Raw genomic sequence first — 15,493 nt, forward strand, 5'->3', positions numbered from 1 at the left:
GCTCCCTGACTGCCCACAGGGTGGGTCCTGGTAAACACCTAGCAGGGTGTCAGGAGGGACGCAGAGTGAGTTCCCATGTCTCCCGGGTGGTCCCGATGCCCCACCGCCCCTACCCCACCCCGGGCGGGTGGCTGCCATTCAGATGTGCCCTGGGGAAGTGCCCACCCCCACCAACCTGAGCTCTCCTGGGGCTCGAACAGTAGGCTGGCTGAGAGAGCCAGATGCTTTGTTCACACTGGGGAGTTTGAGATGGGAAATACTGAAAGAGCCAAAGAAGACAGTTTGGAAGGAGGTTCGGACTCCAGCCGTGAGCCAGCTCGCTCAGGCTGGTGATCCCCTGGGATGGTGCTCCCCGTGGGCTGTCCCAATGGAGCGGGGTCACTCCTTGTCTTCCTGGCGGGACTGATTCCCTGCCATGTGGATTTGCTGTGACTGTGTCATGCCTGTCCCTTCAGTCCGACCGGCTGGGTGTTTTGTTTTATTCGTCACTCAATTTGGGTGAACGGCTCAAGGTTCAGCCAGGTGGAGAAGGCAGACAAGGAGCCTTTGCTTCTGGGCTGATCTCTCGTCCCCTCCCCGTCTTTTCTATTTAGGTTGATGCCACCTGAAGAACCACCCAGTGCTCCCCCAAAAAATATCGTGGCCAGTGGGCGCACCAATCAGTCCATCATGGTCCAGTGGCAGCCGCCCCCGGAAACAGAGCACAACGGGGTGCTGCGGGGGTACATCCTCAGGCAAGTGGCCAGTGGCTGGCCGGCCTCACTCTGTCTTCATAAAGAGCCAAGTGTCTGTTCGCAGAGGTCACACACTCACATGTCTGTGGGCGCCCAGCTGTAATCAAGAGACGCGGGCCAGTTGTCAGGCCCGCGCCTCTGGGGGGGTGGGGACTGTGGCAAACTAGAGTGAAAAGGCGACTGTGGGTGGCCTTGCACCTCTGGCCGTGATGTGTGCACAAAAGACACCAGTATCAGTGGTTGCATTTTGGTGGAAGCATGGACAGGAATTTTACGGGTGGGGAGCAGGGTCTGCTGTGCACTGTAAATCCTTCTCCTCTAAGTTTTTACCAAGGACATGCATTATTAAGTGTAATGATGTTGAATTAATAATAATGCAATTGATTTAATTATTTGCCTTCTTTTCCCCCATGCTAGTATGTTATTCAGAATTGCCAGGTTGTCCTGTGTTTCAAACGAATTAGACAATCTAGTGTTTTTGGAGGAAGGGTAGAGCTCAGTGGTAGAGCATGCGCTTAGCAGGCACGACGTCCTGGGTTCAACCCCCAGCACCTCCGTTAAAAATAAATAAGTAAATAAACCTAATTACCACCCCCTTGCAAAAAAAAAAAGAAAATTAATTAAAAAAATTTTAAAACCCAGCTCTTTACATGCAGTCTCACAGGTCTGAAATGTTGGGGATGAAGTCATTATGTTTTGAAACACAAGACAGGCCAGACTCACAGCTACAGGCCGACGTGGCCGCAGGAGCGGCCGGTTTGCTGTCTGTGCCTGAGAAGGGGGGTCGGGTGGGATTTGGCTTCTGAGGACGCTGAGTGACTAGCGCTCGGCTGGGTCGACGGGAGGAGCCTCCTTTGGCAAAATTTCTGCTCATTTTGAAATTGCAGTGAAAGTGATCATTTCAGTGGTTTGTCAACACAAGTCAAAAGAAAACAGTAAAGCAGTGTTAAAAGGATGATTATTAAGTCTCTTCTAACGCACGGTCCAGCGGCGGGCGCCAGTCTGCTAAGGGGCCGTGTGCTGTGGCTCCTTTACCAACCCTGCACGGCAGGAACCCGGGCCTCCGAACGCCTAGCCCCGGCGCGTCCATCAGCGAGCACGGGGTTCACGCAGGTCTAAGTGGGGAAGTGCAGGGTCTCAGGCCCCTGTGAGAAGGCGCGCGAGAGCTGCTTCTCGAGCTCCTCCGGCTCGCGCAGGGAAGGCGGCTCATCAGCACGTGTATTAGGTCGTCATCCCGTCATTGTTTAATGCGTGTTTATCTGTCACACGCAGTATTTGCCTGTCCCAACCAATTCCCTCTCCTTTCAAGTTCTTCCTCAAGCGGATGAATTATCCTGCGAACGTGAACCAGATCATTCCTGAGCGCGGCCGTCCCCGGGGCTGCCCTGAGCCCGCACTCGGGCCCCTCCGGTCTCCGTGTCCCCAGCTGTGCGGCCCCATTTCAGACCGCGGGTATGTCCCCCCGGGCAGGGGGTGCCTGTGGGCCCCACTCCTGTGGATGCTTCCGGACGATCCCCAGGTTCCCTCCGGAAAGCCGCCTGCTGCTTCCCGCCGCTGATGGCTGTGGTCTTCTGTCGTGTTCGTGCCCTGGGTCCGTGCTCATCCCCTAATGAAAATAATTGGCCTCCGCTCTCGGACCAGCCCCTCCACGCTCTCGTCACCCTGGCGGCTGCTGCCCTTTATTTGAGCACACGGGAGGAGAAGTTTCCTTAGGCTCCAGCCGCCAAATAAGGACTTTAAAAGTCAGCCCACAGAGCCAGGCTCGGGCGTGGAGCTTAATAACCAAATCTCTCCGATGCCACGAGGCCCCATCAGGGACAGCACATTTCTCTATCTGGTGGGATTAGTCCCGGTAAAAGGATTTTCCATGATGGTGTCAGTTGAGTCGGCCCTGGAAAAGAGGGCACCTGTATCTGCAGGGGCTTAAATCACGAAGAGCCCGAAGAGGAGGGCGCCCTCCCCAAGGCCTGTGAATAGCAAAGTTTTCAGAAATTAAAGACCCATGCCAAAGTGAATTTGCTGGGAAACATTTCCGAATAATCCTCTGGTCTGCACATGAGCTCTGTCTGCAAGCGTGTGTCCTCCCGGACACAGTCTGCCTGTCAGACCAATGGCACAATCCGCACAGGAACAAAATGGAAACGCATCGCCGCTGTGGCGCTGGCCGCGGGAAGGAGTCAGAGTGCGCGTGTGGCCATAAAATATTTACAGTAATGGGCAGGGTGTTTCTCTGAGAGGAGCCCAAGGGTTATGTCCTTTAAAAACATTCTCTTGTTTATGTCCCTGTAAAAAAATCATCCTGTTCTGTCTGAGCCGGTCTCCTGGGCAACGCACGCGGCAGCCAGAGGACAATGCCCGCACTTCCATGACTCATTAGGACCTCCGCAGACACCCCGCGCCTGTTACAGAAGCACCCTGAGCTGCTGGTGAGAAGGGCCGGCGGCCCGTCTCCGGGACGTGGATTCCGCGGCCGGCTTGGCACGACCACATCCGGGGGCCCCGGGCGAAGGTGCAGGCGAGCTTGGTTTCTTGTAACTCGAGGGTCTCTCTCAGCAAACTTCCTAGAAGAGCAGTGTTTCCAGAAAAGGAAATATTGAGGGGGGCGCTTCACATGGTCACAGCTCCTTTGCTCCCACTGTTGCATTTCATCCTTGCAACAGCCCTGTGAGATGCCGTTTTTATTAAGTCATTCGAGGGAGGAGGAGACCCAGGCTCAGAGACATTAGGGATTGGCTTGAGATCACCCAGCTCAGAAGGCCTCCTCCCAGCCTCAGTCTTCGGGAACTGCTTTCTTTGCTTTTCCCTGGAATGTGCATCATATAGTGAAATGAGTGCTTCAGAAGCGGTGACGCCCAGCGTGTGTCATGTTGGTGGCCCATGGTCCTGGGTACCAGTCACGTGGCAGGTGAATCGGGGCCCAGTGTGGGCACGGAGCCAACATTTACCTGTTTCAAGTGGCTAATGGTCGCGGTGCCGTTTATTTTAAAAGTGTGTTTTGTAGTTGGGGAAATGTCTGGCATGTGGGTTACTGCAGAGCAAGCCTTTCTGCTGTTGTCCACGGCCCGGGGAACAGACCATCAGGCTAGAGGAAGGAACCGAACCCCACCGCCAGCGGCACCCACGCCTGCTCAGTGCAGCAGGTCAGAGAAGGCCTGCCGACCCGGCAGGGTCGGGGTTGGTGGAAGAGGAAGTGGACGTGGGCTGTTACGTTCACTTTCGTCTTTGCCGATCACAAGGGACACTGACCGTCCAGCACCCGGCGCCGGGCACACTGCAGTGGGAGGCCGGGGAAGCCTGGGCCTCTGTGCTGCTCACAGGTTGCCTGCTGACGATCATTTATTTTCCTGCCCAACAGGCCTTCCCGCATACAAGGGGTCTGTAGCAGGAAGGGGTAAAAGCTCAGAAAACCCTGATTTTCACGAAGAACCTTTCCTGCTGTGTTCGTACCTCCCGGTGCATTTCCAGCCAACATTCTCTTTGCAGGGGGCTGTTTCCCAGTCCAGGCCTGGATTTCGGGGTCTTTTTCCTTTCCGAGGATGGCAGCCCTGCTGACACCCTGGTCCAAGAGGTGTGGACCGATCGGTCTCCTGCTGCTTCTCTGGTTCTGTCCTCCGTCTCCTCCCTTCGCCCCGGCACGCAGAGCTGCGTCTTCCCGAGGCAAGAGCCAGTTTTAGGTAGAAATAAGATGCTTCAGGGAGCGGCATGATGACTGAGGAGATGGCTCCCAGTGCACAAGCCCTGCACTTTACCAGGGAACGAAGGAACTTCTCCAAATGAGATCATGGGAAAACGTCCGCTACTCAGAATAACGGGACGGAAGTCCTTTCGTTGTACGAGTAACGATTTCCCAGCTGATACATTTTCTGTGTCCAGAGCCGTGTGTAACTGTTTTAAATAAATACAACTTTAAATCTCTGCCGTTATTACACCACAGAGCGTACCACACTGCACTCTCAGAGGTCCCCTAAAAAGCAGTTCGTCACGCTCAGCGTGGGATTGGTATTTTAGGAGTGTGAACACCTTGTAAAGCCACTCCTAACGCCAGGACTGCATGAACAAATGCAGCTGGGAGCTCGCCCCATGGAGACCGAGAGGCTGCGTGCTTGCTTCTCTGCCACATTTCACGGTCACAGGAGGAAGGGACCGTGCCCCCTGATTTACAGCGACACCCCGGCAGAAGCCACATCTGGAGTTTTGGTGCTGAGTCACCATACTCCCCGGACAACTTAGACTTAAAAAGCTATCATTTCCCCTGAACCTTAACAGTTGAAACGTCAGTTCTGCCGGGCCCCACGCTCAGCACCACGGTGAGATTAGATTACACCTCTTGTAACAGTTGATGTAAACGGAGTGGTGTCTGGGGCTGACCTCTCGGCTTTCCTTTTATTACTTCCGTTTTCCTCTGACCACGTTGGGTGACTTTGGGTAAAGTCAGGTCCTGGCTCAGGTCACTTCTCTCCGGTCTGACGCAGGTACCGCCTGGCTGGCCTCCCGGGGACGCACCAGCAGAGGAACATCACCAGCCCGGAGGTCAGCTACTGCCTGGTGACGGAGCTGATCATCTGGACCCAGTATGAGATTCAGGTGGCTGCGTACAACGGGGCGGGCCTGGGCGTCTTCAGCAGAGCGGAGACCGAGTACACCTTACAAGGCGGTAAGCTTGCTCTCCCTAAGGCGGCAGCATCTTCGCTGCGGGGCAGGGTTTGCAGAGTTTAATTGGAGCAGGTTAAAAATTGAGACGGAGGGTTTGGTCCTCTGGGAAGGAATTAGGAGATTAATCACGTATTTAATCTCTCCATTGATTCCAAAACCATCGCAACACTGTAGAAGGAAACGTGCTGTTGTAACTGCTTTTTTCTGGTCACTAAGGCCAGGACTTTAAGTAGCCCGCTTGTTCTTGAAAAGTTCTGTGGGGTTGAATTCTGTCGATTTTTTTCTAACGGGATAAGAGTGTGTTTTGCAGTAAAGCTGGCCGTGGAGTCCCGTGTGAAACTGTGAGTGGTTTTCAAAAGAGGAAGATTATTCTAAATAAATTTTGCTGAGTGAGGTAACACAGTCCCCGGCCATGGAGCTTGCAGCTTGGTGTTTGCCCCGAGCCCTGCTTTGGTTTTCTTTTTCAGTTGCTCAAGCAATTTACTGGATCAAGAGAAACTCCTCCCCCCCCCCCAACCCCCCCCCAAAAATGACCAGGCAGAACGTGGCGAAGACGTGAGGCCCAGCACCGTTACTTTCAGGCTTTCTAGAGCTTCTTTCTACCGATTCAGGAAAGCTTCAGCTTTCTGCCGACTCTCCAGTGCTTTCTGAAGGAGCTGCGTTTCGGCCCTGGGGAGGGCGTGGCACTCCGATACACCTTCCACGTCCGCATTTCACTCCTAATGCTCTCAGCAGTGACAGACGGACCCTCCCTCTCTCGACACACCCCCGTGTGCCCACTGCGGCCCAGAGCCTTGCCCGGGGAGGCCCTTCGCCCTGAAACCCTACCACCTGCTTCCACTCAGCAGTCTCACCCTCCCCAGGCTCGCAGGTGCGATTTTATTTGCTTAGGCGTTTTTATTGCTACCAGGCCTTAACCTTTGCCAGACGAGGAGGTTTCTAACTGCCCGCCTCTCTCCCCAAGTCAGGCCGGAGCCCTAACGTTCCCTCATACTACGCACTGTTATTATCGCCCCTTACTGATTGGCTGTCTGCTGTCGTCCGTGAGTCCATAAGTCCTCCTGTGCAGATGAAGTGCAGTCAGCTCCGCGTGCACAGGGCCGGGCAGAAACACTCAGCGTGCAGGATGACGGGGGTGGGGGCTGGTTATCTGCCAGCAATTCCGGATCACTCTCTGGAAAGTGGAAATAGCTGAAAACCTGGACAGTTCATGTTTGCTTTAATTAGTCTGTTTAATAAAATAACAATCAATTCGGAAACACTGAAAATGACAGCTACTGCTGTTAATGAGCCCCTGTTAGTACTAACCGCGTGGCTTCCTGGCGCTACAGGCGCCTGTGCGTTCTGGGCGGGCAGAGGGGAGAGGGGCCGCGAGGCTGCGGAGCTGGGCCTTCATTGCTGGGGAGCCCCGGTGACGTGACAAAAATGCCGTGTTAGGAGGAGGGACCCGCTGGTGGGCGAGGCCGGCGGGGAGTGAGGGTGTGGGCAGTGACCCGGAGACAGGAGAGCGCTCCTGTGACTGAGAAGTGGTGAGCCCCAGTGCCCCTAGCCCGAAGCTGGCGGGAATGAGGGCACAGGGTGGACTTGGGGGTCCTTTGTGGTTTCTAAAGGCCTCACGTATACTGGGTCTGGTGCGCCTCCAGCCTGTCCAGCGTGCGGGTGGAGCCCTCGCCCAAAGCCTCCCGTCCGGGGGACAGGGGGCAGGGCGGGGGAACTGGGCAGGGACTGGGCGGGCCCGGGCCCCGCCCCTTGCTTGGATTGCCTGCAGCTTTGGGGTAGAGCAGGACACACTGTTTGCTGCTGCTCACACACTAGGAAGCTGAGTGCTCACCAGCTGAGGTCTGAGGTCGCTTGCTGACCGCCGGAGCAGCGCTAGCAGCAGGTCCCCTGAGTCCGAGCCGTGTGTTCTGGGCGCCGTTGGCACCTCTGATGTCACTGGGGCTCCCCGGGAGGTTCCGGCCTGACAGGGCAGCCGGGCTGCCCAGGCTTGTGGGTCTGGATGGCAGCTGGGCCGCTGTCTCTGCCCAGAGCATCTGTGGACACTTGCCACCGGTGGGTGAGGACCTGACTTCCTCTAGCTCTTTGTGCAGGTAAGGCTCCTACTCTCTCTCTTTTTATCTGGTCCTGAGCTGAGGCTCCCCTGACTGATGCTCCCCTGACTGATGCTGGGTGTGTGGTTTCCGCGTCTGCCGTCAGTCCAGGCAGCGGGGTGGCAGGTGTTGGAGCCCAGGGCCCCTGGCAGGTCTCAGGAGCACTGGGGACGTGCTCACCACTCGCATCCTCGCTCACCACGGGGCGCTTCTGCTCTGACGTCTCAGAGACCCCCCGTGTGTACCTGATGGCCGCTGTGGTCCCCTCCCAACCCGAGCGTGGGCGCGGGAAACGCGCGTCCCTTTGGGGGATGCAGCCTGTTTCTCTGTGCGGGATGTGACTTCCTGTGTGCTCTGTGTGGTCACCGTGGAACGCGCTCTGTCATTTGATGCTCTGCTTCCAGGCACTGCCTGGGCCCTCGGTCACCACAGAGCTGCTCCAGCTGTGACGGCCCTGACACTTCCCCAGGAAGCACAGCCGCCCTGCCCCTCTGTGTGGGGGGCGCACCTGAGCCCAGGACAGACCCGATCAGGGGCGAGTCCCTTGCTGACCACGGCGTTGGGACCCTGGCTCTACGGCTAAGTACTTGGCAGGTGTCAGGAGGGCTGCATGGCGGGGGAGGCGGCTGGGCGAGTGTGAGGGAGCACTGACCACAAGCCTGGCTCCGGAGTGGATGGCTCCGTCAAACGGATCAAAAGCGACCTGCCTAGAAGGTGATACACGTGGAAGAAAAATGGCGACAGTGAGGAGCCAGGACTAACTTAGGGAGACGAAGAGGGGGCTGGGGTGCTTGTGAGACGTCTGTGCACACACATGTGCACACACACGCACGCACATACACACCCACACACCCTTCTGTGCCCGTGGCCCTTTCCCAGAGTCCGTAAGGCCTGACTCGTACTATTTACTACTCATCTGCCTTCAAGAAACGCATGAGCTTTCCCGAGCCTCTGCTTTTCCCGTCTGTGAAGCCGTGCCGCTGCTGCCTGCCCCGCTGCCTCCGGGGCAGCTGTGAGGAGAGAGAGGCGGGACACGTGGAAAGGCCCCGGAAACGCTGTGACCCGACTCCCCTGCAGCCTGTAGTCCTCCTGCTCAGACGGTGACCAGTATCTCCTGGGGCATTTGAATGTTTCCATCATGAGACAGAAAGAAATTTGGGGTCAGCTTCTCTGCCAATAGTAAAATCAAGAACACAGACATTCGGGAATTGATGTGAGTGCCTACTGTGTGCTTGGTGCTGTGCAAGGGGCCCCGGCACTGAGAGTGGAGGGGACGCTGGTCACAAAGTCACACCGGGGGACTGGCAGCCCTGCCCGGAGCAGAGACTAACCCTGGTGCAGCCAGGGCGAGGGCTGGAGCCACATCCGGCCTCACTCCTGGGTGGCTGCTCCCCGCTCCCCCACAGCGTCGGCACTGGTGACGTGCTTCAAAGGCTCGCCGGTCAGGACGCTCGAGGAACATGCTATCGACGTGAAGCCACCTTTGAAAGGGTTGTTCTTGGGCTCTGCGTGGTGGGACCGCATCAGGAGAGTGAGTGTGCAGCCGTCTGTATTGGCTGGGAATGGAGGAGCCCAGTTGCTAGAAACAGACCCCAAATAACAGTAGCTTAAAGGAAATGGAGGTGTGTTTTTAATCCTTCTCACACCAGAGTGGGCAGTGGGCTCTGTGGAGTCCTAGAGGCAGCTCCTTGGTCACCAGCACATCAAGCTCCTCCTTTTTGCTTTGCCATCTCTACGTTTGCCTCATGGGCACAAGCTGACTACTGTGGTACCAGCCATCACGTCTACATTCTAGAAGGAGGAAGGCACAGATGTGCCTTGAGGCCAAGTAACCTAGGGTGCCCGCCTTTGAAGGACTTCCTTGGAATTCCCATCTGCCGCTGACTTACGCTTACCATTCGTGGGCTGTCTGCGCCAGAGAGCTGGACACCCATGTGTCCTTCATTAAGGAAGGAAGGGGGAAAGGGCAGTGGATGGCAGCTAGCAGTCTCTGCCCCACCTGTGACAGTGGCTCCTGCCGAGGGTCAGACCCAGAGGTTGCATAATTTCTAGATACAAACCTGTGACAGCCCGTCTCATGGCTGCCCGGACAGAGTGCCTCACAGTCCTCCACAATCAGCCATAGCTGCAAACCACAGCTGCCCTGGACCCCTCGGCCGCAGACTCCACCCTCAGCGGCTCCGCTCGGGCCGCTGCTGGCTGTGTCTTCCGCCGGGAACCTTCTCAGGGCCCTTGGCGTGTCCCAGGGCCACTAGCAGCCAGCGCTGAGAAGCCTAGGGGCTGAGCCGGTCCTGGAAGCTGAAAAGGGAGTCGTTAAAATGCTTGTATATTAAAGGGAACAGGAATGACTCCTAGGGTTCATTTTTTGTCAGCCTAATTTGGGAAGTTATTGGAATGAATGTAAACATAATTCTGGAGTCAATCAGGAGACTGAGGAGGAGCCGGGAGGACTCGGCCTCAGAAGACTGAAGCTTCTGTCCAGCCAGCCAAATTTTCCTTCCCCCCCCTTAGCCTGGATCCAGTGGGGAGGGAGATGTAACTTGTCTTGACTTGGGTAAGGCTCCTCTAGAGAAGGTCTGGGGAGCCGGGGGAGCCGGTGCGGCTGCTGCTCGTGGGCAGGGACCGCGGTGCACAGGCACCTGCAGGAGGGCTTCTGAGTGACGCAGTGTCGGCCCCGGGAGGACTGCGGGCACGCGGGCTGCTCTCACGGATGCCAGCCAGCAGCAGGAACGCAGGGACGGGGGGACCGCGAAGCTGGTGCCCCAGGAAGGGAGCGTCCTCCAGCTCCTGCAGCCCACGTTCTTGGTCTCAAATGCACCTCCATCAAGGCAGCTCCTGAAGGAAGATGAGCACATTATTCCACCTTGATACCCGAGGTGATCTGAACCCACATCCACCTGCCACACACCCTGTGTTTCTTTTCAGCCCGTTTATCACTGAGATGTGTTAAACCCCTGGTGCATCTGCTCCGGCTCTCTGCAGTTCTCAGCGTGACGAGTGCCTGGACCCACAGCGGTTATTTAGCCCAGACTTCCTCAGCTCCCCAGCGTGTCATACCCTGCTCACCCCCATCCCTCAGGGCCTTGCCCGCCAGTCCCATTTAACAGATTTTATGAACCCAGCCTCGTGACCTTTTCCGCTCTAGGATTTTAAAATGTGACAGATGCACTTACACATCAAGCGGCAGAACTGGAACACAGCTCCAGCCAAGGGAGCACTCCAGGGGCCGCCGGGGGACGTGTCCCTCGCCACAGCAGCCGGGGCCGGAGGTTCCAGCAGACGTGGGGCCCACTTGTCAGATCTCCACTGTGATTACCCAGAATGAAGTGGAAAACAGCTTACTGGAGAATTCTTTCAAACCGCTTCCAGAAATCAGTATGTTTTGGGTTTCAAGTGGAAAAAGCCATCGAGTGTAAGTTCTGCATACATGAACACCCAGGGTAATTACCAGCATTTTTCTCACTGCCAGCGTCCACTTCAGCAACTTTCTAATCACCTGGCGCAGGAGGAAGGGACGGGACTGTAGTCAATGAAGCAACCAGTGCTTCAAGTTCGATGCTGATGCTGGGTTCAGTTCCCCGTCAGTTTTTGTTGAAAATTGTTCAGCTAACAGTGAAAGACACGTGAAAAAGTAACATCCCCCTGCGGTTCTCAGTGAACCCGAGTGTGGGCTCCTATGCACCATGAGGTGTGGGTGTAATAGGGGAGGGTTCTGTCCTCAGAGGAGCCAGCGCAGATTAGCAAACATCTCTCCCTTCCTAAAATGTGCCCATTAAGATGCAGCTATGTTCAATTTCTTGTAATAACATAAAATGGAAAGGAATCTGAAAAGAAAAAATATATATGTGTATATGTATAACTGAACGCTTTGCTGTACACCTGAAACTAATATTGTAAATCAACTACACTTCAATAAAAATTTTTTTAAGTTTTAACACCCCTCCCCCGCAAAAAAAGATGCAGCCATGGGGGGAGGGTATAGCTCAGTGTTAGAGCACGTGCTTAGCATGCACAAGGTCCTGGATTTTAGTAAATAAATAAACCTAGCTCCCCCACCCTGAAAAAAAAGGAAAAAAATTTTAAAAGATGCAGATGTCAGTTTTCTCATAAAGGGTCCAAAGACAAATGATACTATAAATTATCATTTTGAGCACACCAAAGTTTTACTCTTCCCAGTTTTATATATCACGTTTCTTCTTAACTGGTATTTTTGTGTCATAATGATTTATTCTGGTTTCAGAGCATTACCTTCTAATGAAAGGGAAATATTTATTGTTTAAAGAGAAATGGAAAAAAAAAAAAAACTTTGGTTATCCACATTTCCAAAACCTTAGAAAAGCCCCTGAAGGTTCACTTGGGTTTTGAAAGGTTTTCTAGAGCGAGGAGTGTAAGTGAAGCCTCTGCTTGCGGGCCGTGTTCTCACCTCATCTTGGGAAGTTCTCAGTGTGGCAGATGACGCCCGAAAGATGTGCTTCTCAACCCGTAAGACTTCCTTCTGGACCTCAGGCTGCACCTGCGGAGCAGGATCGCGTGTGACGCTGCCAGCGCCACCTCAGGCGCTGCGTGGGAACTGACCCCCAGGTGCGGGGCGCTCCGTTAGGCGTGGGCTCAGTTGCCGTCTGCCCCTCAGCCCCTGCCGGGGGACGGCTGAGTCCCAGCCCCGGATCTGCGCCGGGAAAGGCTGGGCGAGACTTCGCCCCCCAGCTGCCGCGGGAGACGCACGGACGAGTCAGGCCCACCTGGAACGACGCGGCCGGCACGCTCCCCTGTGGTGTATGGACTCGTCTGCCCCCCAGCCTGGGGGCGCTTGGAGGGCAGGGGCCGCTCTGATCTGCCTCATTCGTAGCTGCATCCCCATCCAAGCACAGCGTCAGCGAGCACAGCGTAAGTCCATGTCCGTCTCCGCGCCCCGCGCCCCGCGCGCGCTCCCCGGCTCCGCCGACGCCCGGCCGCCTCTCCCGGGCCTCCTCCTCGTCCCTCGGCTCTCAGGAAAGCCAGGCGCCTGCCTGCCTCGACCCACGCTGTACCTGCCCAACTAAAAGCCGGCCCCAGATGCTTTCGCCTCGATGCCTGGCACATGGAGAACTGGGAAAAATAAGTTCAGAAGGGACGCACAAAGCTTTTTAAGTGGTAAGATAGTTTCTTATGCAGGCTGTTTGAGAAAGATTATTTGTCCCAGATTTGTTATCCAAATTAGATGCAGTGAGAACATTCAGCTAAATCGAAACTGCTGGAACCACAGCCACACGGGAACTCGGCCGCAGCCGGCGACAAGCCGGAGTCAGCCACACTGCCCGGCACAAATTGTGATGTGTCTGTCCACACAGCAAGGTGTCTCCAGTGATCCCTCCACATGATGAGCTGCTTCTCTCCAGCTGGAAGGCATTTCATTCTGTGGGGTCCCCTGGAGAAGTAGATGCCCACGAATTCAGGGTCGAAGCTTCGTCCCTGATACTTGAAATCACGTACTTTTAGGATAGTGAAAACCCAGTGTGTGGTTGTGGGGAAGACGTGGGGGTCCAGGCGCCTGTGCATGGTGTGGATTTGCTGGGAGCAGCCGTCCTGCCAGTGGGTCCACTCCCAGCGAACGGAAGGCGAGCAGAGGACGAGACACTTTTCTAGGCAAAGGGGACCCTGAGTGTTCACGGGCCAGGCTGCTCACAGCCAGGAAGACCGACCTTGCCCTGGAGGGTGACGAGAGATGAAATGCTATTGCATAAGGCACTGAGGTGTCATGGCTTATCTATGATAGATAAGATAGCGTTTCTTTTCTATTCTTTTAAATTGAGGTATAGTTGATTTACAATGCTGTGTTAATTTCTGGTGCACAGCATAGTGATTCAGTTATACATACATATATTCCTTTTCATAGTCTTTTTTATTATAGGCTATTACAAGATATTGAATATAGTTCCCTGTGCTATACCATAGGACCTCACTGTTTATCTATTTTATATATAGTAGTTTGTATCTACAAATCCTGAACTCCCAATTTATCCCTTCCCACCCCCTTCCCTCTCTGGTAACTGTAAGTTTGTTTTCTGTGTCTGTGAGTCTGTCTCTGTTTTGTAAATAAGTTCATTTGTGTCTTTTTTTTTTTTTTGGATTCCACATATGAATGATATCGTGGTAGTTTTCTTTGTCTGGCTTACTTCACTTAGTATGACAACCTCCAGGTCCATTCACGTTGCTGCAAATGGCATTATTTTACTCTTTTTTATGGCTGAGTAGTATTTCGTTGTATAAATATACCACAGCTTCTTTACTCAGTCATCTGTCAATGGACATCTAGGTTGTTTCCATGTCTTGGCTATTGTAAATAGTGCTGCTGTGAACATTGGGGCTCATGTGTCTTTCTGAATTTGAGTTTCTGGATATATGCCCAGGAGTGGGATTGCTGGATGAGAGGATATACACCCCATGTAAGATAGTGTTTCTTTACTAGGTGTGCCCAAGCAGATTAGAATATAGAAATTGTGTGGGACAAATATAGTGTCATTCTGTGCTAAACTAACCCAGCTACTTTTACAGCATTATCCGTGGGCTGTTAGCATCTTTAGCTTGGATTTGCATCAGTCTGATCTGGGGTATAGCAGGAGGCAGACGTCAATCACTTTCCTACCACAGAGGCTCGGAGGCGCATGCCCCCCTGTCCCCTGAGACCCCTGCCGGAGGCGCATGCCCCCCTGTCCCCTGAGACCCCTGCCGGCACATCACAGTGTCACGTTATTCATTTTATTTGACGTGTCGTCAGTCTCCCGAACATCAGGTAGCTCCATGGTCAGGGCAGGTCTCTCTGGATTCACCACCATTTTAAACTGACTCTGCCATTTGTGTCCCTTGCAGAGAAGATGAGTTGTGATGATAGATGTGAATTTACTTGGGATGCTACAGATACACTCTACACAATCTGTGTAGGACTGTTTGAGGACTTGAACAAAACAGCAGACATAAAAACAGCCAGTGTCTCTTCAGCTGCAGAGGACGGGTCAGGAGCAGTGTTTGGCCAGCGTCCTCTCAAATCCTGTGTGCTGTAGGCGCGGCAGGAGTCATTTCTGGAAGGAAAGGTGGCAAAGAGGCCTGTGGGGTCGAGTGACTCACTAAGGGTCACCTTTGGTCACTCAGACTGGGCCACATACTACCAACCTCATTTTTGAGGGGAGAGTTACCGAGTCCATAGGTCCAAATACTGTATTTATTCTGTAGCCTGATTTCCACTCATTCATTCATTTATTAATTCATTCGACAAGCACCCTCATGGCCAAGATGGGGAAATACAGGTTGAGCGATAAAATAATTAGAGGATTCCTAGGGCTCAGCTCTGCCCGAATCTGCAATTTACCTGGCGGGACACCGCTTGGAGGGTGACTGCGGCTGTGAGACCCACCGTTGTTCTGGGCTCATCCTGGTCCACACATTGCCAGGGACAGGGAGGGAGTGGAGGCAGCGTGGCTGTCAAATACGCAGGTGTCTCAGCTGAGAGGGGGACTCGTATATTCCACCCGAATCAGAAATGAAGAATAAACTGCTCTGCTGGACTGATGGCTGGAATCCAGTAGAAACATAAAAGGGGTAAGCCAGCCGCCACGTTTACAGACACACAGCCAATCACGTGGCTCGGGGAGGGGACGGGACTCGCCAACGGTTGCCATAGAGAGTGGGGAGGATAGCTGAGCGCGGCCCCAGGGAGAGCTGTGACCGTCATCTCTGCCTCCCTTTCGAGATGACGCGTTTCCAGATCCAGGCAGAGCGTAATGCCCTGGGGCCCTGTTTGGCCAGATGCCCCTTGGAGCTTTGAGGTCAGCTCCAGGTGCCTCCCAAGGGGTGGCCGGCCCGGGAGGGCTCTGTAAATCCCCTGTAAAGGAAACAGCCCGGCTGGACACTTCTGTGGTTTCCCAGTGGTCTGACAGGGGCTCGGAACAAGGATTGGCCAACTCAGGAGACAGACGGGCATCGGCGGGCAGTGGCTGCAGAAGGAGAGGCTTCAGTTCAGCTTCAGGAAGATGCTGTGTGGGG

General features: G+C 54.5%; 1 protein-coding gene across 1 annotated transcript in view; it reads left to right on the forward strand.

Annotated features, from left to right (window-relative positions):
• Positions 1 to 15,493, forward strand: part of LOC140691186 (protein sidekick-1-like) — a 390,631-nt gene that overhangs the window by 352,748 nt on the left and 22,390 nt on the right. Inside the window, exons 17-18 of the mRNA XM_072954110.1 lie at positions 594 to 734; positions 5,207 to 5,388. Coding sequence (XP_072810211.1) covers positions 594 to 734; positions 5,207 to 5,388 — 323 coding nt within the window. The remainder of the gene's footprint in view (positions 1 to 593; positions 735 to 5,206; positions 5,389 to 15,493) is intronic.

The sequence above is a fragment of the Vicugna pacos genome, chromosome 33, assembly GCF_048564905.1.
Source record: "Vicugna pacos chromosome 33, VicPac4, whole genome shotgun sequence".
NCBI classification, from domain to species: Eukaryota; Metazoa; Chordata; class Mammalia; order Artiodactyla; family Camelidae; genus Vicugna; species Vicugna pacos.